General features: G+C 43.5%; 1 protein-coding gene across 1 annotated transcript in view; it reads left to right on the top strand.

Annotated features, from left to right (window-relative positions):
• The window catches only part of itga9 (integrin, alpha 9), a 204,051-nt gene that overhangs the window by 16,444 nt on the left and 160,829 nt on the right, over positions 1-26,778 (top strand). Inside the window, exons 4-9 of the mRNA XM_007904045.2 lie at positions 5,537-5,660; positions 8,907-8,974; positions 14,182-14,311; positions 15,852-15,937; positions 22,975-23,037; positions 25,021-25,158. Coding sequence (XP_007902236.1) covers positions 5,537-5,660; positions 8,907-8,974; positions 14,182-14,311; positions 15,852-15,937; positions 22,975-23,037; positions 25,021-25,158 — 609 coding nt within the window. The remainder of the gene's footprint in view (positions 1-5,536; positions 5,661-8,906; positions 8,975-14,181; positions 14,312-15,851; positions 15,938-22,974; positions 23,038-25,020; positions 25,159-26,778) is intronic.

The raw sequence follows: 26,778 nt of genomic DNA, 5'->3' as shown, positions 1-26,778 counted from the left end.
CTTGGCTCCCTCCTTTCTGATCTATGTGCTCCCTCTTGGGGATGTTATCCTCAGACATGGGGTACATTTCCACATATATGCAGACGACACCCAATTCTATTTTTCCACCTCACTTTGTGACCCCCAGTCCCCTGATGTTCTGTCAGCCTGCCTGTCAGATCTCAGGAGCTGGATGAGCGCAAATTTCCTTCAACTGAACGTTGACAAGACGGAACCCATACTCTTTGGTTCCCGTCAAGGTCTAAAATGACACGGTTCTCACCTCCTCCACCTACCTGACCTCCCCCTAAAACTCTCCGAACCCATATGCAATCTAGACGTCAGGTTTGACCCCCAATTATCCTTCCTCCCTCACATCCAGTCCCTCACCAGCACCGCTTCTTCCACCTCCGATGCATCGCCCGTCTCCACCAATATCTCACTCCAAAAGTCGCTGAAACCCTGGTCCATGCCTTTGTCACCTCTTGGCTAGACTATTCAAATGCCCTCCTCGCCGGTCTCCCCTCCACTACCATTCACAATATCCAGGTCATCCAAAACTCTGCCACCCGCATTCTCACCGCCCCAAGGCTCTAGAACTCCCTTCCTCTCCCTTCGTCTCTTCCCACTTTCAGTCTCGACTGAAGACCTTTCTTTTTGATCACGCCTTTGGTCACCTTCCTCCCCCTCCCTCTGGTTCGGCCCCGGGATCTGTACTGTGAAGCGCTCTGAGACGCTGTCCGGCATGGAGGGCGCTATATAAATCCAGGTTGTTGTTGTTGTTACCACCCAGTATCTGTCCATCTCTTTTTAAAGAATCCCTATTAATTTCACCTCTACAGCTTTCTGGGGCAGAGCACTCCACACCTTTACAACCCTCTGGGTGAGGAAATGCTCCCTGACCTCAGTTATAACTGTCTTGGATCTGATTCCATGGCCTTGAAATGGACTCCTCTACTAAAAGAAAGTGTTATGTACTATCTTACCTGTAAATTCATTATTTTAATTACCTTAATCAAATCACCCCTTAACATCTTTTTTAAGAAATAAGGAACATAGCTCAGTCTACTCAGCCACTCATTTAGTTCCTCTCTTTAAGTCTGGGAATAGCATACATGGCTCTCAGTAGTTATGTTTGGGACCTGCACTGATCTGTGCAGTATCCGCAGTGTTGTCGGGCTATTTGCAGTGAAAATTATAGTCAAGCCCACTCCCAATCTTATCCGACATTGACAGACACACTTTACAGCAGGGGACACAGGCAATCATTCAGACTAGTTACCCTGGTTGATTTTCCCAAGAGGCCAACTACAATGTCCCCTGGTGTCGACTCAGCTGGAGATCAGCTAACTGAGTGTAGGTCAGGCATCTGGTACCTTATCTAAACATTGGTATCTTATCAGAGTGTTTGCAGCACAAGAGACATTTCAGCCCATAGTGTCCATACTGTGTCCAAAAGTGAGGATCAGGATCTTGAACTGTATCCTCTGTGTGATGGGAAGCCAGTGGAGTCGGATGAGGATCAGGGTGATAGGGTCGTGCAGCCTGGTGCGGGAGAGGACATGGGAGGAGTTGGGGAGGCCGACCAGTAGGAGGTTTTTCGTAGTCGAACCTGGAAGTTATAAATGCGTGTATGAGGGTTTCGGCAGCCTGCGGTGTGAGACAGTGGTGGAGCCAGGCAATGTTGCGGAGGTGGAGGAAGGCAGAGTGGATCATGGCACGGATGTGGGGTAGAAAGGATAGTTGTGGGTCAAACAAGACATCGAGGTTCCAGACTGGTTCGGTGAGGTAGAGTGTGCATCTGTGGATGGTGAAGCTGTCAATGCCTGAGGTGTGGAGGCGCTGACAGGAGTCAATCAGGAGGATCTCAGTCTTGTTGATGTTCAGCTGCAGAAAGTTAGCTCTCATCCAGGACTTGATGTCTAACAGACATTCTGTCAAGACAGCAGGGGTCCTGGAGTCGAGGGTGGATGCAGAGAGATAGAGTTGGGTGACATCCGCATGTGGAAGTTGATCCCATGTTTGCGGATGATGTCACCAAGAGGGAGCATATAGATATTGAAGAGGAGGGGACCAAGGACAGAGCCCTGAGGAACGCTGCACGAAACGGTGTGGCGGCTAGAGGAAAAGCCATTTGTGAAAATGAAGTGGAGATGGTGTGAGAGGTAGGACCTGAAACGTTGAACAACAACAACAACAAAATTACAATTGTATAGCACTGTTCATGTCGGGAGGACGTCTCAAGACCCTGGTCAGTCAAGAGTTTTGGACTAGAGCTGGGGGTCAGGATTATGGAGGCAGGGGGAGAAGCGGGGTGATTGAAAGCACGGTCGAAGAGGAAAGTCTTGAGATGGGTCTTGAAGGAGGCAAGGGAGAGGGCAAGACCAAGGGACTGCGGGTTGGGCAGAATGCCAGAAGGCCTGCCCGCCAATGGTGGGACGGGCGAGGCGATGGATGTGAAACAGAGGGTGCAGGATGGTAGGGGGTTAGGAGGTTGCAGAGGTAGGGGGGAGCAAGACCATGGAGGGCTTTGAAGGTGAGGACCAGGATCTTGAACTTTATCCTCTGTGTGATGGGAAGCCAGTGGAAGGACAGAACCATGAAGGTTGAGGTGAGAGGAGAGGAAGTGGAGGAGGATAGAGTGGGCAACATTATCTAAGGCAGCAGAGAAGTCAAGGAGGACATGGAGCAGAGGGAGCCCTGGTCGTAGATGGACAAAATGTCATTTGTCACTTTGACCAAAGCTGTTTCTGTGCTGTGGCCGACACGAAAACCCGATTGGAAGGGTTTGGGAAGGGAGTGGCGGGAGAGGAAGGAGCGAAGCTGGGAAACAATGACTCATTGCAGGACCTAAGAAAGGAAAGTTGGAGATGGGGCGGTAGTTTGAGAGCAGGGATGGGTCCAGGGAGGGTTTTTTTTTAAGGATAGGAGTGATGACGGTCGTTTTTAAAGGGGCGGGCACGATGCCAGTGGACAATGCATTACTGCTTTCACCAATACTGCACCTTCCACGTCAGAGGACGACTCAAAGGGCTCAACAATGATGGATGGGAACCAAGTTGGGGGTGGTAACCAAGGGAGGTTTGGGGAGGGGAAAGATGACCGATATACGGGAAAATTGTAGCAACTCAACTGCTACCCTGGCTGAGATCAAGAAATTGAGCACATACTGGGCTTCAAACCATCGGCAATCTGGTCATGAGGTATCAGTGCTCCAGCCTTTACTCATTTGGCTTTCTCTTCTATGTAAACCAAGCGGATTTGTTTGCTATTACAGAGTATCATGTCCTGACAGAATATGTAGCCAAAGTTTCCCGCTGTTCTGTGTGGACTTTAAAAAGAACATGTACACTCTCCATGTTCCACTGCTGTGCATCTCTCTCTCTCCCCCTCTGTCTCTTCAAACCCAGTCTGACTTCACTCTCTCAGCACTTGCAGCTAAGATAAGGAAATCTACTGAGTGATCACAGTCTGATGGCCAAGTCAGATTACAAGCACCAAGGTCCAAACAGAGAGAACGACTTTTGATCAAAGTAACAAGAGTTTAGTGCAACCGGCTGCAGCTTCTCCAACTAGGAATTGGAAAGCCAGGCCTGTCAGCAGGGAAGCACGTAGTATCTTACAACACAAAGATGGCTCTCAGTTCATCTGTCAATTAACTGCTTGTGGCAGCTGAACCTCCCAAAGGTCAGTTAATGTCTGTGATTCTCGACAGGCCAGTAAGTTTCTCGACCTTGGAAGTGTGACCTTATAATGGGAAAAATTCTATTATAAACTCAAGCCACCAGAGTCGGTGGATTTACCAACAAACGGAATCAGCCCGCCTACTAAGGATATGACATTTACTAATAATTAGCGAATCACCTCCGCGGGACTCTCACAATGCCACTGTCAGTGCACCGTCATTATCTACTAACCCTCAAGTATAAGTGTCTTGCTTGAACAAAGAAGGAAAGTCATGTGGGTCTGTTTTTGCACATAGATTACTGTTACAGGGAAATCACACTAACTGCTGCGGCATGAAATAGATTTGTGAAAAGCAAGTGGTTAAGGGATGTGGTCATATATGGGTTAGCCAACTCTCAGAAAGGGATATGCGTGTTAGCTCCTTTTGTCCTTTTCATGTCCTAAAAGCTCTTGTGTTCTTATCTGGAGGCCTTGTAATTGTGCACTTCAAAAGATACTTTGAAGAATGTGGTCCAGATTGATAGTTCCTAACAAATCCAGTCCAGCGCTAGACTGAAGATTTTCAGGCTGCAATAGTCCTTTTTTCTCCCCTTGGAGGAGGGGGGAAGGGGTGTTGGGGAGATGGCAAATAATCAAGACCTTTGTCTCTTACATGGAACAGATACAGAGTGACCTTGTCATAGGCACCTACTTCAGTTAGCACTGAACCGCTTATAGTGCTGGAGCTTCTAGTATAAACCTATTACTTCTGGCGCTCGATAGCCAACTTCCCACAGTAAAAACTGAATGACAGCAGCAGCACTTCCTGTGCATAGTTTCTCATGTTTGGTTTTAACGTGGGGGTCTGAGTTTATGGAACCAAACCATAATGTTATTAATATGTTCTCTTACGTGCTTTGGTCGGGTGAATATATTTTATTAGAGGTTTTATATGAATGTGTGAAAGGCACAGATGTCTTTCTTAACGCCTTTGCTCCAACATTTTCCCTTCCCTGAGTTTAATTGGCTCCCTCAGTATCCAAATTAAGAATCCATGTCTATCTGAACAGACAACATCAATGAAAGTCAAGGTGGTCAAAAAATGTGAGACTGAGATTCCCCACTAGATATCAGCCTTCTTTCACCTTCCCACACCCCCATCACCTCACTGGGATTGGCAGATTTGACCCAGCAAAGGCTGAGTTGCTTTCAGTGCCTGGGACGTCCTCCCGACGTGAAAGGCGCTGTACAAATGTAATCTTGTTGTTGTTGTTATCTGATATTTAGATTTGAGCCATGGAGTCTACAGGCCACCCCCAATTGGAACCATTGAGTCAAGAGCACAGGAACTTGAGGGCAGTTGGGAGGTGGAGGCACTGCCTATTTGAAGCAAAGCTATTCCCTGGGGTGAACATTTTCTCTGTCCAGTGATAATAGTATTTGCACTCACTCAAGTGTAAATAAATAATATCACGTCAAAAGTCATTGATGCACAAAGCACATCTGAGAAAGAAATGGAGCCTTTCAATGATTGCTGCAGATTGTTCACATGCTTTCGGGAATCACATTGGCAGGTGGCTGCAAAGTTGTCTGTTTGTTGTTTACTGATAACTATGTTAGACTTTTGCAGCAGTTCTTGTGGAAGAATTACAGACTTATTCACAAACCTCATGCAGTTGTTTGAACACACTGTGTAAACAGTTACTGCTGGCTTTGGAGCATAGATATTTGCTAAAATATCCATTGAATAATATTCCATCTAAACTAATATCATCCCTGACATTCTCCTGACTGTTGCTTGTGAGCTTTAAGTGACATCACCATTTGTCATTGTTTTTTTCCAACTATGTTTATTTCATTAACAGATGATCTTTCTTTGTGTTTATTTCAGGCGTGTGCACACCGTTGGAAGAATATCCACTATCAGTCTGAACATATCCTGCCTCATGGAGCCTGCTACATCATCCCACCCAATCTGTACCAGAATACAAAAGAGCTGCTCCCCTGTTATCAAGGTGAGGGTCAATTTGATGCAAGGAAGGAGTGAATGAGCTTTGCTGAAGTACACCTTGGCTTTACAAGATGGAGAGTGTGGAGAGTCAGAGAGAGGTTGTCAATTGTACCCAATTGAGTGAGTAGCTGATGGGTAGCTAATCTTTCTAGCTGGTGGTCAGTACCAGAGCAGTACTGAAGCAGGCCGTTACCTTGTCCTCTTAGTCATCTGGTGTCAGAAGACTAAAAAAATAAAGGGAAGAAAATATAGATTAACTCTTCTTCCCCTCTCCCCCCTCATAATGTGAATTGTCTGCCTGCACAGTTGCTCAACCACATACACAGGGGTCTGACTTAGATTGTGATTGAACTGTTTTGCTGCAGAGAAAGTTCTGCAGAAAACGGGGTCTAGTTTGCAATGTTCACAGACTGGGTGGATGTGAAATGAATTGCCTGTTGAGGGGTCAGAATAAAATTGTTCTTGGCTTTCTGCTAGCGGCTACGTACCCTATGTCTGGGGTGGAATGTGTGCTCTTTCCCTAGAGAGGTGCTTACCTCATTTCGGAGAGCATTACAGCAACAATATGCAATTATAGCAACAACAACAACTTGCGTGTACATAACCCCCTTCCCCACGCAAGGTTCCCCCAAATTTCCCAGTATAAAAAGAGAGGGCAATCTTTAATTGGAAATGAATAAATCTTGCCATTGCAAAATAAGTGATTTGATACAACAGAACTTAAAGCAAAGCTATCATGGTGACTGCTTTTGTTCGTGAATATTTGGTGCAGTGGTGTAAGCTCCTGACAATGTATCATACGTTTAATGGTAATTGGTATGGATACAACTCCACCAGTTTCTTCCTATAATAATAATCCTTGCATTTGATATAGCGCTTTTCACGTCGGGAGGACGTCCCAAAGCGCTTCACAGAACACACTGTAAAGTGAATTGACTGTATATTTGTGGGCAAACGCGGCAGCCAATTGCGCACAGCAATGTCCCACAAACAGTCGTAGATTGAAAATGACCAATTTATTATTGTTTTTGGTTTTGGAGGGATTATTATTAGGCGTGTGGAGTAAGGAAACTTGCCCAAGGTTTCGCCCTCTGCCTGGAATTGAACTCAGGTCTCTCGCTTGCAAAGCGAGTGCTCTAACCACTGAGCTACAGGACTATGTATAACAGACTAAGAGAAAAGATTTTGTGGGAAAGGAAGAACAGGGAGAGGTTGGGGGGAGGGCAGGGAGAAAGAGAAAAATAATCGCTTCCATTCATCAGTCAATTGTTTCTTTCCCTTTCCGAGCATGCACTCGGCAGACTATTTCCTCTGTTGTGAAGATGAACTAGGAAGCTGTTTGCAGACCTCCGACTCAGCCATTATGACTGCTGGAGGTGCCTAACTGAGATGAGGTTGTCCGTGCTCTCCCTGTGGAGCAATGGCTGGCCTGGGCTTGGCAGGAAATTGAATAATGTGTAATCTGTCAACTGGAGGAAAATCGCCTGTCTGGGCTTTGTTGGCTCTTTCCTGATGTGAGAGATTAAATTTGATGTGATCTCTGTCCGGGCTATCATTTGACCAGTTCAGAATTAAAGCCCAGTTCGTATGCGATCAGGACTTGGTACCACTATGTTTAGTTTGGCAACACTTTCAAAACACGAAAATGTAGTATAATTTTAAGACTAAAGGTCTTCTGGCAGGGGGGGAGGATGTGAGTGTGTGCGTGTTTGAGGGTGGGGGGAGAAGATGCGTGTCTCTGGAAATGGCCTGTCTCCAAGGAGAGATGCCTGGAAAACTGTCAGATCCGCAGCAATTGTTCACCAAGCCGGTCTGGCTCATCAACGAGATTAGGAGGTGTTGATATGTCCTTAAGTTGGGAGTCAAAACCCAAGGGACAGGGTGGTCACAGCCAAACAGGAAACAGAAAATGTTCCAGGATTTAGCACTGGTAATGTACATGGTTACTATTATTATGTTTTAGGGTGAGTTAAATTATGTGTTCCATAGTCTGCTGTACAGCCTGAAAAAAGAAAATCTCTAAATATAGGAATGGAAACTAAACTACAGTTTCCCACACAAGCTAGGTTAAGTGGCCAGTTGAAACGTATTTCATATTAAAGTACTCAATTAAAATGCATAGTACTTTCCTGTTTCCACCAAGCTAAGCAGGCAAAATACCAGGTCTACTACTTTGTCATTGCAGCCAGTTTCCTTCAAAATAGCCAACATTAATATTTCTATTACCAGTAAGAGGTGCATTGGGAAAGGAGTTTAAAGTAGCTCTTCCATTTGTCAAATTGATCTGGGTTTCAGGCATTTGAAATGCCAAAACTTTTGGCAACAACAGCAAATTACATTTGTGTTGTGCCTTTCAAGTCAGGAGGGCAGGCAGCAAGATACAGGCTAGGAGTTCCAGACACGTGGGAATACAAATATGATGTGATATTCATCACATATGCAGTATGTGCTGTGATACTACGTATGTGATTGCTCTGCTTTCCCCCACCTCCGCAACATCGCCCGGCTCCGCCACTGTCTCACACCGCAGGCTGCCGAAATTCTCATACGTGCATTCATAACATCCAGACTTGACTATGTAAACTCCTTGCTTGTCGGCGTCCCCAACTCCTCCCTCCATAGGCTGCAGACCATCCACAACTCTGCAGCCCATGTCCCCTCCCGCACCAGGCTCCATGACCCTATCACCCCCATCCTCGCCCGACTCCACTGGCTTACCATTACACAGAGGATACAGTTCAAAATCCTGCCTCACCTTCAAAGCCCTCCATGGTCTTGCTCCCCACTACCTCTGTGACCTCCTAACCCCCTACCACTCTGTTCGCTCCCTCCGCTCAGCGGGCTCCAGCCTGCTTCATGTCCCCCGCCTTGCTCGCTCCATCATTGGCGGGGGGGGCTGGCCTTCTGCCATTCTACTCTCACCCTCTGGAACTCCATCTCACAGTCCCTCCGCCTTGCCCCCTCCTTTGCCTCCTTCAAGACCCATCTCAAGACTTTCCTCTTCGACTGTGCTTTCCATCACCGTGCTTCCCCCACCTGCCCTCCACCCTCCCCAATCCCGGCCCCCAGCTCGGGTCCAAAACTCTGATTATCCAGCGCCTTGGGACGTCTTCCCAACATGAAAGGTTCTATACAAATGTAACTTTGTTGTTGTTGTGATAAATATTGCAGCACATAGCCCCCTCCTCCAAATTGTCTTCAATGACTTGCTAAAACTTCATGAACCAATGGTTGTTTTTTTTGTGTGCAGAATATAAGAAGACATACGGTGAGGAGCATGGTTCATGTCAGGCTGGGATAGCTGGCCACTTTGTAGAGGTAAGTCACCATTCTCTGCTTGTTCGTGAGGCCCCTACATGTTGTTGGGTACTGGAGTGCACTAAATTAATCTGTTCATCTCTAGGATGTGGGTTCACATTTAGTCCATAATAATGGCTCAATGCATGTCTGTTCTCAGCCCACATCTCTCCAAAAGTCGGTACAAAGTTGGCATTTTGAGGGCATGAGAATAGTTGGTGTGAAAATGTCCCAGTGGTATTAGGTGGAGATTGGGGATTATGCTTGTGGCAGAGCAGAGAAAGCTTTTCTCTCCATCTCTATAGCACATGCTGTGCCTAACTAGGAAGTGATAGATGCAATACAGAAATACACAAATGGGAAAATATTCTAGTCGAGTGGAGACAGTAGATAATGGAGTGAGGAGAAAGCAGGTCAAGAAGGAAGGGAGGTGCCAAAGCATGAAGGGATTTGTAGACGAGTGAGAGGATCTTGAAATTGATCCAATCTGTGATAACGAGCCAGTGGAGCCTGGCGAGGACTGGTGTGATGGGGGTATGGAGCTTAGTGTGGGTAAGAATGTGGGTGGCAGAGTTCTGGATCAGTTGTAGTTTGTGGGTAGTGGATCTGGGGCAAACGGCGAGGTGGGAAGTGACGAAGGCATGGCTAAGGGTTTTGGCTACCTCGGGAGGGAGGTGCGGTCGGAGACAGCCAAAAACAGTTCATTAAATGATCCAAAGTACCACATGTTAGCCCCCCCAAAAATGTAGTCACTCAATCCATGACTGTTTATGGGACACTGCTGCGGGCAATTGGCTGCCGCGTTTTGTGCACAAAATATACAGTCAATTCACTTCACAGTTTATTCTGTGAAGCGCTTTGAGATGTCTCAAAGACGTGATAAAGCGCTATATCAAACGCAAGGATTATTATTATCTCCATGCTGTTTAACAAGTGATCGAAATTTGGAAATTCCTTAACAACTGAATGGGAATTGTCCAGATGTGTCTGGGTGTTCCCCCAGCAATGTTCATAATGTCTATAGCATTGAAACTGGGTCACGCATTCAGCTTTCCGGCTTAATTTTTGCTTATGGAAAAAGCCACTTGCTGGCAGGCAAATGTGGACGTGGATTCATAGACTTGGCATTGAGAATAATGTCAGTGTGAGCAGGGCACATCCAGGTAATTTATCTTCGAGACTAAAGGAACGTCTAAATTCAGACCACAACGTAGCTCTCAATTATTCAGAATTGTGGATAAATTTATCTACTTTGACAGTGTAATTTATTAAGGGGATTTCTCCAATGTAAACCGCACCCAGTCATGAAAACTCCTTACGGATAGGAGGAAAATAATCTCCCCTCATTCCCCCTGGCTGTGTCAATTATTATTTGATTAAACTGAGTTGCTCATTCAACGGGCTGAAAGAATTTAAAATGAGCTTGGTTTTGTTAACATAGTTTGAATCATCTTGAAAGGTAGAGAGCGGGGGTGGGGCGGGGGGCACTGAAATGGGGTGAGTGTGGGTGTCTATTAAGCTACGGCGTATTGCAGGAACAATAGGAAAATGTATTGAGAAGTCTTTTCCTTTGTCTCCTCCTCTCAATGACAACCTTTTGGAGGAGGCCTTTTATTGTTAAATCATTTTGAATACTGCAAGTCTTTTGGTGCCTATGTAATACACACATGCTTTCCATCACCTAACAGCTGCAGAGAGGTTTACTGTGGGTTTCAAATGGCTACAATAAAGTTTTTCAGTGCTTTCAATAGCATGACGCAGAAAATAAATCTGGGTATTTGCTTTTCGTGTTAACTTTAAAGTGGTACAGTTGCCCTGCCTGTCAGTGGCATAGTGGATAAGCTGATATAACGCATCGGCAATTTTACAAGTGAGCCTTGACCATACTTGTTCTCTGTTTGGGACATCGATGAGCCACGTGTCCACATGCTACATAGGACATTCCACAGCCATCTGTACAACAGAACGGCTACTTGTATTGCCTTGATAATGAGCTGTGGGCTGCAAAATACAGAATGCCATGTGATAATTGTCACATAATGGAACACTTTAAAGTTGCATTAAATTGGGACTTTGTGACCTGGCATTGAAATGCTATGATCCAAGATTCAAAGGCACCATGGCTGATCGACTCAGTAAGAGCAGTAAGTAGGTTCAGATAGAACCATTTGAATAAAGTTGGGGGCACTCTTCAACAACATGTCCACTGTTGCAAATTAAAGCACAAGATGAGGTTCCCCCGAGGGCTCAATGTGTTTATTGAGTGAGTTATTCAGCTGTACAGACAGGGAAGACCCTGTGTTTGTTCCCGCAGTCTGTGCTGATTAACTGATCTCAGGCGGGGGTGGCACAGAGCACAGACTTGAGGGAGGAGCAGAAAATCCAATTGGACCTCTCGTTGACTCCCTAGCAGATGGTTAGACGGCTGTGTTGGCAGCAGAAGTCTGCACAGAATCCTTGCATTGGAAAGGTGTGTTCAGCTTTCTTAAAAAGAAACCAGCGTTTTGTCCACAAAATATACAGTCAATTCACCTTACGGTATATCCTGTGAAGCATTTTGAGATGTCTCACTGATGTAATAAGGCACAAGGATTATTATTATTTTGATTCTTAATTAAGAATGAATTCTAGAATATCCAAAATACTGTGAAGTCTTACATTTTAAGAGAAAATGGTCTTGTAGCTAAGATCAGGTGGAGTTTCACGTCTCCAGTGACCATGTGTCCAGCATTTACTTTTATCATTGCTTGATAAGAACACCTACAGATCACAGCAACGTAAGATTACACAAACACTGTGATATGGGGGGGAGGCGAAGAGGTCTCATTTACGGGATCATAAAGGGGATTAGATGTGAATATCTGAGCTGTTTCCGACATCTTAAAAAAAGATAAACTTGAATCTGTCTGCAGAAAAAATGGCAACTATTTGATCTTTTATTTCCCAGACTCGAGCACCATTCAGGATTTATAATTAGCCGTTTTTAGAATCTCATTAATCAACTACTTCTGATTTATAGAATATTAATAATAATAATAATACTTGCACTTGACACCGTTGAGACATCTCAAAGTGCTTCATAGGATATTCCTTAAAGGCGAAATCACTGATTTCAATTTGAAACCAATGCTAAATCAATGGAACTGGTGATTTTCATAACCAGTCTGGGTTACATGAATCACAAAGTCCATATCGTACTTGGATTTGCATATCAATGTAAAATTGTATCTTATCTAAAAATATTTTTGAGGATTATGGGAGAGGGAGAAAACAAAATGGCAGCTAATTAGAACTAAATAAAAAACACTTTTTAAAGAACCAGGGCAGACCTGATGGGTTGAATGGCCTTCTTCTATGCTGTAAATTTCTATGGTTCCATCAGAGGTCATGTACCAGACACTTAATTTTCATTCAGTTATGCTAATAAAGTATATTAATAAACAATGGAAATCCTTTCTGGTCTGTCATGACATCTAATCTGGGAAAGAAATCGGGTTAGCTAGGTTAATAATATATCTGAAACTATAATTTCGTTCAAGGCCCAGAGGTTTTGGGAAGTGTTGGGAAGTGATGAATAGACCATCTGCTCAGGCTGCTTTACTACAGAATGCTGCAGAGGCCAAAAATAGTGCAAGGCAAATGTTTGTAAAATATTTTGTAACTTAACGGTTTCAGAATGATATGTTCGTTTCCACGCAGCTTTGGCTTCCTCCATCACAGGTTGTGTTAATAATTTTGCGTTTGTTGAAATAAAAGCTGTTGTGGGTTATCTTTTCTTAATATTAAATTAAAAGTGGTGGGAATTTGAGCTTGCTGTCATTGGGTGGGTAAGGTTAGAGGCAGGAAACAGCTGGAGCATGTCATTGACGGGAGCAGTGAACCACTTTCGTCACCTGCCCGCCCTGAACAATTGGACATCTGCTTCCTCTTCTCAGCCCTGCCGGAAAGCTTGGCTACAATACTGTTCACCTGCAGCAAAAGCAGCCAGAATAGAGGGGCAGAACCACCGCCACCCTTCATAATGAAATGCCAGTCGTAAACCACTGACTGACGCTGCTACTTGTTGACATGTGATTTGAAGATAGTGTGAGGATTGCTTTTTTTTCCCCTCACCCTCTCCTCGGTTTTCTTTTTCCTACCCTTCGTCATGCTCAGGCTCCCAGTTAACTATATGAAGATGTCCTAAAATGAAAGGCACTGTATATATGTGAATTGTTCATTCAGTAAACTAGGTGAATGGCTGAAGCCCGTAGTAGAGGGCAGGGATGGCTGCAAGTTGGCCTTTCCTGGTATAGAACATCACCACGATCACAGAGTGTGAGCAAGGCAAGGGGTCTGTGCTGGCTGGATGGTTGGCTGGTGAATCTTTGTTTTAATAGTAAAACATTGGAGCTCGACCTGTGAACAAATAGGGGTGAATTTGTAATATTATGGAGGATAGACAGGTGAATGGGACTGAATGTTTGTTCTTTCAAAGAGCCACCACAGTCTTCGTGGGCTGAATGGCCTTTTTCTTTGTTATGTCGTTCATTCTATGCCTTTTGGTATTTTTAACATTATGGTTGAAATTAGTGACGTTTCATAGCGCATTCAATGAGATAATACATAGAGCACCACATGAAACACCACAGGTCATTCAAACCTTGCCACTAGCTCAATTACGTCCCCCTTCTCGCGCCCCCTCCCCTCCACCCTCTCCACACACACACACACAACCTGTCTACCTGCACCGTTTTTGCAACGCTATGGCACCACCATGAAAATGCAGGGCGCTGAGCCTGGTGAAGGCCTGATGTATTACAGTACAGTAGAAAAGGATACTGACCAAGTGATCTAATAATCATCAAATCTATTGGGTGGTGAAACGCTATGAATTCACCCCTTCCATTTGTGACCTGCTATAAGATTTTCTGGACCTCACCGATCAGTGGACAAAAAAAGGAGAGAAACATTGTTGTTCTAGTTTGTGGTACGACTTGACTGGGTTCCTCAATACTGAGTTGTGCAATACTGTCGACAGTTCTTCCATGTAGAGGTCCCTGACCCCTAGGAGCCGAGCCTGAACTCCAAACACCCCCACCCCCGCCTGATCTACTCTCTGACCCCGAGTTGACGGATTATTAAGGAATCCTGTTAAGAAATACTGTAAATTAGACAATGTTGACGGCCCGAAAGTTGCATTCTCTGTGTGAAAATCCTGGAGACTTCACACGTGTCTTACATTGCAGGATCTGGTAGTGATGGGGGCACCTGGGTCCTATTACTGGACTGGCACAGTCAAGGTCTACAACCTGAAAGACAAGAAGTATTACAACTTTAAGGATTCGACCGCAGGTTCCACTCGCTACCGCTATCTAGGTAAGTGTGAGTTGGGTGGAAATGGCTTGAAAAACAATCACAGGATAATAAATACTAATTGTTGCATTTGACATAGTGCTTTTCACATAGTGAGGATGGCAAAGCACTCTGAGACGCCGTCCAGAAGGAGGGCGCTATATAAATCCAAGTTGTTGTTGTTGTCTGAAAGCGCTTCACAGGATATACTGTGAAGCGCAGTGGTTTGGTAGGCAACTGCAGCAGCCCATTTGTGCACAACAATTTCCCATAAGCAGCCATGAAATGAATGACCAAATTCTATTTGAGGTTAGGATTAGAGCTGGCCAGGACACCAGGAAAAACTCCCTTCTCTTTTCAAGTAGTACCATGGGATCTTTAATATCCACCTGAACAGGGAGATGGGACCTCAGTTTAACATTACTGCAATGGAGTGTCAGTTTAGACTACATGAGTTCAACATCCCGATGTGGGGCTTGAACACACAACCATCTGACTCAGAGGCAAGAGTGTTACCAACTGAGCCAGGCTGTAGTAGACATGGTTGGAATTTTACCCTCAGGCATTTGTTGGTGTTTGCCAGAATTCAGTCACATTTACATTTATTAGCGAAATATGGAGTCTTGTAGCTCAGTGGCTAGAGCACTCACCTCGCAAGCGAGAGACCTGGATTCGATTCCCGGCAGGGTGAAACCTTGTGCAAGTTTCCTTACTCCATACGCCTGATGATAATCCCTCAAGAAAAATAATAATTTGGTCACTTCAATCCACGACTGTTTGTGGGACACTGCTGTGCGCAATTGGCTGCCGTGTTTCACCCACAAATATACAGTCAATTCATTTTACAGTATATTCTGTGAAGCACTTTGAGACGCCTAGAAGACATTAAAAAAAAAGCACTATATCAAATACAAGGATTATTATTATTATATGGAAGTTGCAATTGATGTAATAACTCCCTGTTTCCAAGTATAGCCCCCCCCTCCCATTCATTGGATAAACAAACAGGGCCTGTGGACAAGCACAGTCACATTTTGGTAACAGCTAAAGGATTGAGATTGTCTCAGCCGCTTTAGTTACCCTGAGTTGGGGAGAGGGGAAGGTGAGGTTTCACAAGTGAGAGACCTGGGTTCGATTCCTGGGCAAGTCGAAACCTGAGACAAGTTCCTTCCTCTACACTCCTTGGTTTATCTATCAGTAAGTGGGAACCCGGTTGTTACTTGATTGGCGGATCACTTTTCCGCGGATAATAAACCCTTCAAAAATAAATGAAAAATAATAATAATTTGGTCACTCAATCCACGACTGTTTGGCAGACACTTATACTAACAAAGTTTGTGCTGCTGCATTTCCCCCCAAAATATAGTTAATTCACTTTACAGGATATTCTGTGAAGCGCTTTGAGATGTCTCGAAGATGAGATAAGGTGCTGTATCAAATGCAAGGATTATTATGTTACTAAAGTGGCCACCTTCCCCTCTCCCCAGTCAGGGTAACTGGGCCTTGATGATAATTTAAACCAGCTGGGCCACATGCTCCCTAATGCTCTTCCTTTTCCATTTAGGATTTGCAGTGGCCACAGGCCATTTCACACACCCCAGCTCCCTGGAGATTGTAGGAGGAGCACCACGTGATGCGGATTCTGGAAAGGTATGGGCCTATTCTGGTGTAGCTGGTCCAGTGTCACCACTGTTGTTCACACTGCACTCGGGTATGTCTGAGATTCCACATTCACTAACCAGCAGAGGAGTCATGTCATCAAAGGGGCTTTTTTTGTCAGGGTCTGTTTGTATGCTGTTGAGATATTTGTGGGTTAGTGGCGTTCCTACATCTGGATCCAATTCTAGACAAAAAACGTACATTACAATGCTTTCTAGTTGTGTCCAGTGAATAGGTACAGAGGAACCCTATTATAACGTGCTTCATTATAACGCGGTTCGCTCACAGTGCAATTGGTGGCTGGAGCCTGGCGTTTACTTTCCCAAGCATCCAAACTATGCTAAAAGAAACTCTCAAACTGGTTTGGATACTCTTAAACCTTGTCCAGTTATATTTCAATGCTGGATACAATCTGCAGATCACTCTATATCTAGAACTTGATAATAACTACATAGATTTTTCAGGTTAGATTCAAAGGCTTGTATGTTAACCTGAAACTCAGAACTAGCCCATGATGTTTTCATTCGGCTTCAACTGTCTTCCGTAGGGGTCGAGCACAAATTGGTCACTTATACTAACAAAGTTTGTATTCTGTACTTTATCATTGTAAAAACAGAATGAGGCAGATGATCGCAATAAGGCTGATCGCTCATGTTAGCTATAAGAAACAACTCTTAACAATTGTATCCTCTCCCTGTCTTCAAAATCCTTCTGTGGAGTCCTGAAGCTCAGTGGTTAGAGCACTTTGCAAGCGAGACCCCTGGGTTCAATTCCAGGTAGGGCGAAACCTTGGGCAAGTTTTCTTACTCCACACACCTAATAATAATCCCTCCAAAAACCAAAAATAAATTGATCATTTTCAATCCACGACTGTTGGTGGGACACTGCTGTGTGCAATTGGCTGCTGCGTTTCACCCACAAATATACAGTCAATTCACTTTACAGCATATTCTGTGATGCACTTTGAGACGTCTAGAAGACGTGAAAAGCGCTATATCAAATACAAGGATTATTATTCTGAAAATCTACTCCTTTGACTGTGCCTTCAGTCACCATACACTCTGCTCAAAAGTCTCACACTATCCATGTAAAGCAGTTCAAAACATTCCACCGCATTAAAGATGTTTTATAGCATTTTTCACTGAGGATATGGTCAGGAGGCAACTAGATAAGTTAGGGGTCTCAGCCTTGAAAAGCAACATCTCAGAAAGGACCTCACCAAGGTACGTTTAAGATGATAAATAAAATATATAAAATAAACTTGTATCCCCAGCATGTGTCAGACCCTCACAAAATACATAATCAAATTACGGTGAAGCACTTTGAGCATCTCAATGACATGATAAGACACTATCAAATGTAAGGACTGTTATTACATTATATCACCAGTGCATTAAAATTGAGGTGCTAGTGTCAATACTCAGTGTTAATATTAACTCACTGCGATTAGAGGTGAGCATTCTCCAGTGATAGACTGCTATAGAGTGTTGTAAACTGACAACTCAGGATAACCCTTCTGTTCACTTTCTCAGTTGAGGTTCGGGTGTGTGGCATTGACGAGTATATAAGAGGGAGTGAAATCACAGTATCATATAAAGGGCAGAGTGGTTTGTAAAGTGGGACTCACTCACAAAACTATGTAATGTGAATAGCCATGTCTCAAAGCTGGATCAATTAAAGGCTGAAGAGGAATGCTGTACCCTTCGATCCCACGTGGCATACATGGACTGACAGCTCCCTGAGCAGCTTGCTATGTCATGACAGTGTCTCTCTCTGTTGATGGTTCACAGACCTGCTGCTCTTTTGTCCTTCTGTGTGCTGTTTACTGTCAGCTTGCAATCAATGACATGTTCGCTACAGTAGCCACAGACGAAAGAAAAGTATTGGACACAGTGATGTTTTTCGTCAGAATAGGCAAATGTTGATAATTTTAAAGTCATATAAAACATTAATTATCATTTAATCCAACACTGTACAATGCTCTGAGTTTATTGAGCAGACAGTTTTACTGTTAGAATGATCTGCACCTCTTAGCTTCCTAACATTTCAAGCTAGCTGGTTAGAGCAGGTCTGCTCAATGGTAAGCTGCTGCTTGAAAAAGGATTTGGCAAACCTTTTCCTTTCTGATTTCTGCACACTTGATAAGATGCCATAAATTACACTATTTGTCGTGGCGTCTTGACAAAAGTGACGCACCACTCTTCTGGCTCTCCTCTTCCGTGACCTGCCCCACCCCCAGAAAAAAGAATGACAAACATTTTTCATAAAGACCGTCCTCCAATAACTAATTGGTTTAGTCATTCACTGTCAAACTTGTGGCACTGAGCTTCTGTAATATAACTGGTATCCAGGGCAAATAAACAGTTTATTTTCAGTCTTTACTTGGGTACTGAGTTCATTACTAGAACCAATAAATACATCTAGACAGTAAAAAAGCACTAAGTATTCAGTGCTTCTTTCCTCCCTGGTTTAGACTCTTCATGGTCTTGTGGTCTTGGAAGATGCTGATATAATCTCACAGGCTGATGATGCCTCTTATGCCAATTGACAATTGAATAACATAACATGTAGGAGCAGGAGTAGGCCATTCGGCCCTTCGAGCCTGCCCCGCCACTCAATCATGGCTGATCTTCTAATCTAATTCCAGCTAATAACCTGACCCTGCCTTATCCCCATATCCCTTAATCCCTTTTACAATAAGAAATCTATCTATCTCAGTCTTGAATATGTTCAAGGACTGAGCATCAACAGCCCTTCGAGGTAGTGAGTTCCATACATTCACCACCCTTTGAGTGAAGAAGTTCTTCCTCAACTCAGTGCGAAAGGGCTGGCCTCTGATTTTAAGGTTGTAACCTATCTATGTCTCGCTGCATTTTTAATGTCGTCCTCTGTGTTGACACTTCCTCCTAGTTTTGTGTCATCCGTGAATTTAGATATATTAACTTTGATGTCCTCATCTAGATCGTTGATGTAGATGGTAAATAGCTGAGGCCCAAGGACTGATCCTTGTGGCACTCCACTAGTCACATCCCGCCAATCTGAAAAGGACCTGTTTATCCCTACTCTTTGTTTCCTACCCATTAACCATTCCCCAATCCACGTTAATATGCTCCCCCAATTCCATGGGCCCTTATCTTTTGGACTAACCTTTTATGCGGCACCTTATCGAATGCCTTCTGGAAGTCCAAATAGACCACATCCACTGATTCACCCTTATCTAGTTTACTCGAAATATCCTCAAAAAACTCTATGAGATTTGTCAAACATGACTTCCCTTTTGTAAAGCCGTGTTGACTTGGCCTAATTATATTGTGCTCCCCTAAATACCGCACTACCACATCCTTAATCAATAATTCTAAAATTTTTTCTATCACTGATGTGAGACTAACTGGCCTATAGTTCCCCATCTTTTCCTTTCCACCTTTTTTAAATAGTGGTGTGACATTTGCGATCTTCCAATCCATGGGGACTGTTCCAGAATCCAAGGAATTTTGGAAAATCAGACATAAGGCCTCCACTATCTCATAAGCTACCTCTTTTAAAACCCTGGGATGCAAGCCATCCGGACCAGGGGATTTGTCACTTTTTAGTGCTAACAGTTTCCCTAGCACCAACTCTCTACTAATGAAAATTTCCCTAAGTTGCTCCCTGTCCTTACCTCTTTGGTGCATCTCTATTGTTGGCAGACTTGTGTCTTCTAGGGTGACGACAGATGCAAATTACCCATTTAGGGACTCTGCCATGTCCTTACCCCCCATTACAACTTCTCCTGTCTCTGATTGAAGTGGACCTACACTTATTCCTTTTAATATATTTGTGAAAACTTTTACAATCAGACTTAATGTTCCTAGCTAGCTTGCCCTCATACTCCTTTTTCTTGCTCTTAATGAGTTTTTTAGTTTTTTTTGCTGGTTTCTAAAACTCTCCCAATCTTCAGATTTGCTGCTTTTCTTGGCAGTTTTATAAGCTTTTTCTTTTAATTTGATGCTTTCCCTAACTGCTCTAGTTAGCCACGGATGAATTGCTTTCCCTGTGGTACTCTTATTCCGCAAGGGAATATGCGACCGCTGAGAATTTTGCACTACATCCTTAAATATTTGCCACTGTTGGTCTACATTTTTACCTCTTAATCTTATTCTCCAGTCTATTTTACCTAAATCTTTCCTCATACCTACAAAATTAGCCCTATTTAAGTTCAGAATACTTGCCTCGGATTTAACTATATCCCTCTCTAACTTAATGCAGAATTCAATCATATTGTGATCACTCTGCCCGAGAGGATTCTTAATACCTACACTGCCAACTAGCCCTGTTTCATTACACAAAGCAAGGTCTAGGATGGCCTGTCCCCTAGTTGGTTCCTCGGCATGCTGCTCTAGAAAGTTATCTCTCATACACTCAATGAACTCTTCTTCTGACCTACTTTTGCCGATTTGGTTTTCCCAATCTATGTGGAGATTGAAATCACCCACTATTATCGCTTTACCTTTCCTACATGCTCCACTGATTTCTTGATTGATACCCTGTGCTATATTGTGATCGCTGTTTGGGGGTCTATAAACCACTCCCATTAATATTTTCTGCCCTTTATTATTTTTTATTTCCACCCATGTTGTCTCGACCTCCTGGTCATCAGATTTCAGATCCTTCCTCTCCACTGCTTTTGTATCATCCCTAATTAACAGGGCTACTCCCCCACCTCTCTTCCCACTGTGCCGATCTTTCCTGTAAATTGAGAACCCTGGAATATTTAACTCCCACCCTAGATCTCCTTGTAACCATGTTTCAGTGATGGCTACTAGATCATACCCATGTGTCTACCTGTGCTTTTAATTCATCAGTTTTATTCCGAATGCTTCGCGCATTTAGATATAACATTTATAATTTCCTACCATTTCCTCTACTCTCTGATTCCTTATCTACTTTACCAAGCTTCTTACCCCTAGTTAACATATTCCTATTATCTGGCATGCTATTCAGCAGTGTCATCTTTACTTTTTCTAATGCTAGATCTTGGAGATCTTGTTAAAGGGCAGGGTTCACTAAATACCTCAGTCAAAAGTCCCCTGAGACATGGATTTCCTGCAAATATTGTTTACTTTTCAGATTCTCTTTGGGAGCAGCAATGGTCAAGTAGCACTTAAAGGGGTTACTGTGCTCAGGTATATTCTGAGGGTCAAGCATTATCCTTTTAATATTGATTGATCTGTGCAATACATTGTACAACTGTACCTGTGCTTTATATCGCAGGGTATTAAAGCCTGCTGACGTCTTCTAGTGGCAAAAGAGAAGGAATTGCTGTGTGTAAAATTGTCTGCTGTGTATGCCCACACAATACACAATCACTCCACTTTACAGTAATCCTGTGAAGTGCTTTGAGATGTCTTCCCAATGGGAAAGGCGCTGCACCAAATTTAAGGATTATTATTTTTATTAAAACAGCCAAAATGCCAAACTACTTATAATACAATCTCATTAAAGATAACCTGTTACAAATTTCAATAGATTTTCAGAGTTTTTCTTCTTTCTTCACCCCTCACCCTTCTCTCATGAAGCATTTGACAGTTATTTTCCCTTCTCTGGGGATACAGTTCCTACGTTGGCTGTCTCCCTCCAGTACATTATTCATGTACTGGTCATTGGCGCTGAGTCAAATGAATAGTGGGGAACATTGCAACCAAACCCAATTCAGCCCTCAACTGACACTCACACCTCCACACTCACAACCTCTGCAAAGTGCTTGGAGCAGAAACACTGGCTAACTTTGCCCTTCATCACCTGGGCCACTGTGGCTAGTTTCAGTGCACCATATATTGCTCAGGCCGAGATCAGTTAACTACGCACAGACTGAACACCTACCCTGGGACCTTCCTTATGCCTTAGATACTGGATTCACTTGCTTCACTTGTCACCTCAAGGCTTAATTACGGGAACTCCCTCCTCATCGGCCTTCCCAACTCTTCCCTTCACAAGCTGCAGATCATCCAAAGCTCTGCAGCTTGTGTACTCTCACTTACCAGGCTCCGTGACCCCATCACTCCCACCCTCGCCCGACTCCACTGGCTCCCCATCCCTCAGAGGATCGAGTTCAAGATCCTCGTCATCACCTTTAAGGCTTTGCCCCCTCCTACCTCTCTGACCTGCTGACTCCCTACCAACCTGCCTGCTCCCTCCGTTCAGCGGGCTCGGGCTGCTCCATGTCTCCCGCCCGACCAGCCCTACCATTGGTGGCCGGGCTTTCAGCCTCTCTGCCCCCACGCTCTGGAACTCCATCCCACGGTCCCTTCACCTCGCTTCCTCCCTTGCATCCTTCACGGCCGGTCTCAAGACCCTTCTCTTCGACCGTGCCTTTGGTCTCCCTCCCACCTCTCTGCCTTCCCTCACCCCTACACCACCCATCCCCTTTGCTCGGGCCCCGACATCTGACTGTTCAGCGCTTTGGGAGGTCCTCCTGACATAAAAGGCGCTCTATAAATGTAATTTTGTTGCTGCTGTTGTTAGGAATTGCAATTGGGAACAGAATTTCTCCCAGTATTCTGGCCAGCAATTCCCAAGATAATATTGATCATTCATTTTTGTTTCTGGGACACTATTGTACACAAATTAGCTGCTGCATTTGTCTATAAAGTATAATCTTTACACTACAGTAAATTCTGTGCTATTTTATTAGTTATTTCCTGTAGGACCAGTGTTTTGCAAATCCAGGTTGTGACTCCGGCATTATTGATTCCATTATCAGCATATTAAATGCAAGGATTATTATTATCATTTTTGGGCCACAAAATAAGTTGCACTGAGCCTTGGTTTCTCATGCACTCTTTTTTGGTCAACCAAGTGTCTGAGACATGCGGAAACCCAACATTGTGCTTAAGAGTATCCAAACCAAACTGAGAGTTCCACCTATGTACATGCACAGTGTGTACAAGTTCACTAAATTCTGTAGACCTTAATTCACCTTGTGGTGAAATCAAACCAAGAGTATCATGATTTCATTGTGAACTAACACCTTCTGTTTTGTACTTTTCCAGGTTTATATATTTAAGATCGACCAAGACAAATTAACGGCGATTCGCATCATTCCAGGGAAAAAGGTCAGTTTGACAAGACGAATTGTAGTCTAGAATCTGCAAGCTTTTTGCATGTTCCTCGGCAATTTGTTACAGATCAAGAGACCTGGTGGTACAATATTCTTCCAGGTCTTTGATGGTGTTATATACTGTCTATGTTGCCTTAATTATGTTATCCGTTCACCATATGTCATATAATAATAATAATCCTTGCATTTAGCACCTTATCATATATCACGACTCCTCAAAGCGCTTCACAGACTATACTATAAGTGAATTGACTGTATTTTTGTGGGCAACATGTGGAAGCCAATTGCACCCGGCAGGATCCCACAAACAGTCGTGGTTTGAAGTGACCAATTTATTTTTTCTGAAGGAATTATTAAATTCGGAAAAGCGATCCACCAATTGAGTAACATCTGGGTTCCTAATTACTGCTAGATAAACAGAGGTGTGCGGAGTAAGGAAACTTGCCCAACCTTTCACTCTCCTGGAAATTGAACCCAGGTCCTCTCGCTTGTGAGGCGAGTGCTCTAACCATTGAGCTACAGGACTCCATATATTCCTGGGTGCGAACACTGAACAATATTGAGGGAGGGCTCTGTGTTCTATAGGTGGATCGTGACTGATATCGATTGAGAAGATTGCAGCGATTTATCCCATAGGTGTGTATTAAGTTAAATATTCCAGTTTTAGCTCTTGCAACAATGCATCAATCTTTTTTCTCAAGTAAAGACAGAAGGGTTCCTAGGGTTCCACCATTGTCCTAGCACAAGGTCTCTGTGAAGACCCATAATAATAATAATAATCCTTGCATTTGATATTGTGTCTGATCACGTCTTCGAGACGTCTCAAAGTTGTAAAGCAGGGGGTTACAGGGCAGATAGAAACAGGAGTAGGCTATTCAGCCCCTTAAGCCTGCTTCCGCCATTCTATAAGATCATGACTGATCTGTATCTCAGCTCCAATTACCCGCCCTTGCCCCATATCCCTTGATACCCTGACTTCACAAATATCTATCCACCTCAGTCTTGAAAATTTAAATGGATCCACAGCACTTTGGGGAAAAGAGTTCCCGATTTCTACTACCCTTTGGGTGAAAAACTGTCTCCTGATTTCACTCCCAAATGGCCTTGCTCTAATTTTAAGATTATGCCCCCTTGTTCTGGATTCCCCACCAGAGGAAATAGTTTCTCTGTATCTCCCCTATCAAATCCCTTTATTATTTTAAAAATCTTAATTAGATCACCCCTTAAACTTCTAAACTCAAGGGAATAGAGACCAAGATTATGCAAACTGTCCTCATAATTTAATCCTTTTAGCTCTGGTATCAAAACTGAACGCTGTACTCCAGATGGGGTCTGACCAAGGCTCTATATAGTTGAAGCATCATTTCCTCTCATTTATATTCCAGCCCTCTTGAGATAAAGGCCAACATCCCATCAGCCTTTTTGATAATGTCTGAAGTGAAAGGCATATATAAATGCGATGTGTTGTTGTCAGATGAGGATAATTATGTTTCTTCATCTGAGGATCACATGCAGATGATTGCTGAACCTCAGATCTAACATTACTTTTCCATGTAATCTCTCAATTTTATTTCCTCACCTGCCTTGGCTTTGCTTTCTTGAGCTACTATCTTCCACCCTCCACCACCTCCTGATTCCAACCCCCAGTTCAGGTGTAAACCCTTCACTGTCCAGGGCCTTGGGACATTCTCCTGACATGAAAGATGCTCTATAAATGCAATTTGTTGTTCTTGAACCCAACGGCAGGTATAAAAAGGTACAAATCTAAAACCAGTTGCTGTCCATTGGATGATGGTTTGTGCCTGCATCATTTTAGCCAAAACTTTCCATAATGAAAAGTGGGATCTCTTGAAGCTGAACACTATGCTGAAATGTGTAAAGTCTGGTCTTATATGGAAGAGTGGATTGATACATGGAATTGATAGTGAATTCTGTGTGTATTTAGTACTAAATGTTGTGTGTTACTGCTGCGTTTCAGATGGGCTCTTACTTTGGATCATCATTGTGTGCGGTTGATTTGAACTCCGATGGCTATACTGATCTTCTGGTTGGAGCCCCCATGTTCACGAAAATAAGAGATGAAGGCCAGGTGACTGTGTTCATCAACAGGGGTAATGTAAGTAAAATCTTTCAAATCAACAGTAACTACAACAACAGCAACAACAAATTGCATTTATATATTGCCTTTCACTTCGGGAGGACGTCCCAAGGCCCTAAAGCTGGTCTTCCACTTTACCATGAGGGATAAAGTTTATAAGGCATCGGTCGTAAGGACATAAAACAGTCACTTGCTTAAAGTTTGTGGGGAGGGGTGGGGGTGGTGGTGGTGGGGTGTGTGTGCGCGGGTGTGCGTGCATGCAAATACATTCATTGTTAGAATTATTGGTTAGTGAATGTGACCCAAACCCTATCTGACTATCAGCCAGTTAGTTTAGGGAATGGACATCAACCTAACATTGGTTTGGTCTGAAGCCTTTTTTCAAAACTGTTAATTTGGGGATTGCACGTGCCAGTCACTGCTTCTAAATTAAGACTTCAGAATTATTTCTGACACGCTGTACAGCCTTAGAATTTTAAGCCGATTGTTTTAAAGCTGAAACCACGTGTGTTTTGAGGTCTCAGAGGTCAAGCATACGATGAGATATTGTACCAGGCATCCTGTGTAAACTGACTTCGCGTTGTAGAAGAGGTGCGTCGTTAGTGCTGCTGCACTGTGACACGGAACCTGTGTAACAAGACATCTTGGTTGCATTAAGCTGCATTAATTAATTAAAACATCAGGAAATGGTTGCCCACTCTATATTACACTCTGTGAAAAATGCTTGCGTTGTTACAAAGATGCCCCCCGTTACTAAACGCCAGACTGCATTGGGGATGACGCGTAGCCAAAGGGCAAGAGTCTGCAAACTAATGAAGCGCTGGCTGTGCTTTCTACCCGCTTTTCTGTCAGCTTGTGCGTGCATGGTTTTTCACTCCCTACTTTCAACAACGCCTCATTGCACTCTTGGGGTATTGGTGGATCGCTTTTCCAGGGGTAATAATCCCTTCAAAATAATAATAATAATAATTTGTTAATAATTAATAATTTGGTCACTCAATCCAAGACTGTTTGTGGGACACTGCTGTGCGCAATTGGCTGCCGTGTTTCTCTCACAAAATATATTAACTTTTAGTCTATTAACTTTGCACTATATTCTGTGAAGCGATTTGAGATGTCTTGAAGATGTTATAAGGTGCAATATCAAATACAAGGGTTATTATTGTCATGGGCCCGCATACTTCTTATCAACTCAGAGGCAGCATCGAGTCCTGCTGAGTTGAGTTAAGCAGGTGTCCTATTTTTAGCTGCACAAAAATGGCAGTTCTGTGTGATCAGAGGCGCAAATAAAACATAGAAACTTTCAGACCACACCATTATACTGCTGTGATTTTCGAGAATTGAAGAAACACCCTGAAATCCTAATTCTGTCAAGTTTTTTTAACTCCCTTTTTAGACCTAGAAAATATTTGAGTCTGCAATATTGAATTACAGTGAGTGGAAGATGCTGTTTGACAGATTTTGTATCACTTGTGTCTGTTTCCTTTTGTGTTAATGTTAAAGAAATACTCATGAACAGCCTCAATTGTTCTCTAGTGTCTTAACTGACGTCCTCTCAACGTGGAACGTGCTAAATAAATGCAATTTGTTGTTTGTTGTTGCTGTTAATTAAGTTAAGGAACACATGAAGTAATACCA

Source organism: Callorhinchus milii, unplaced genomic scaffold, assembly GCF_018977255.1.
Source record: "Callorhinchus milii isolate IMCB2004 unplaced genomic scaffold, IMCB_Cmil_1.0 Scaffold2, whole genome shotgun sequence".
In the NCBI taxonomy this organism is placed as follows: domain Eukaryota; kingdom Metazoa; phylum Chordata; class Chondrichthyes; order Chimaeriformes; family Callorhinchidae; genus Callorhinchus; species Callorhinchus milii.
This window is presented reverse-complemented; position numbering and strand designations above follow the sequence as displayed.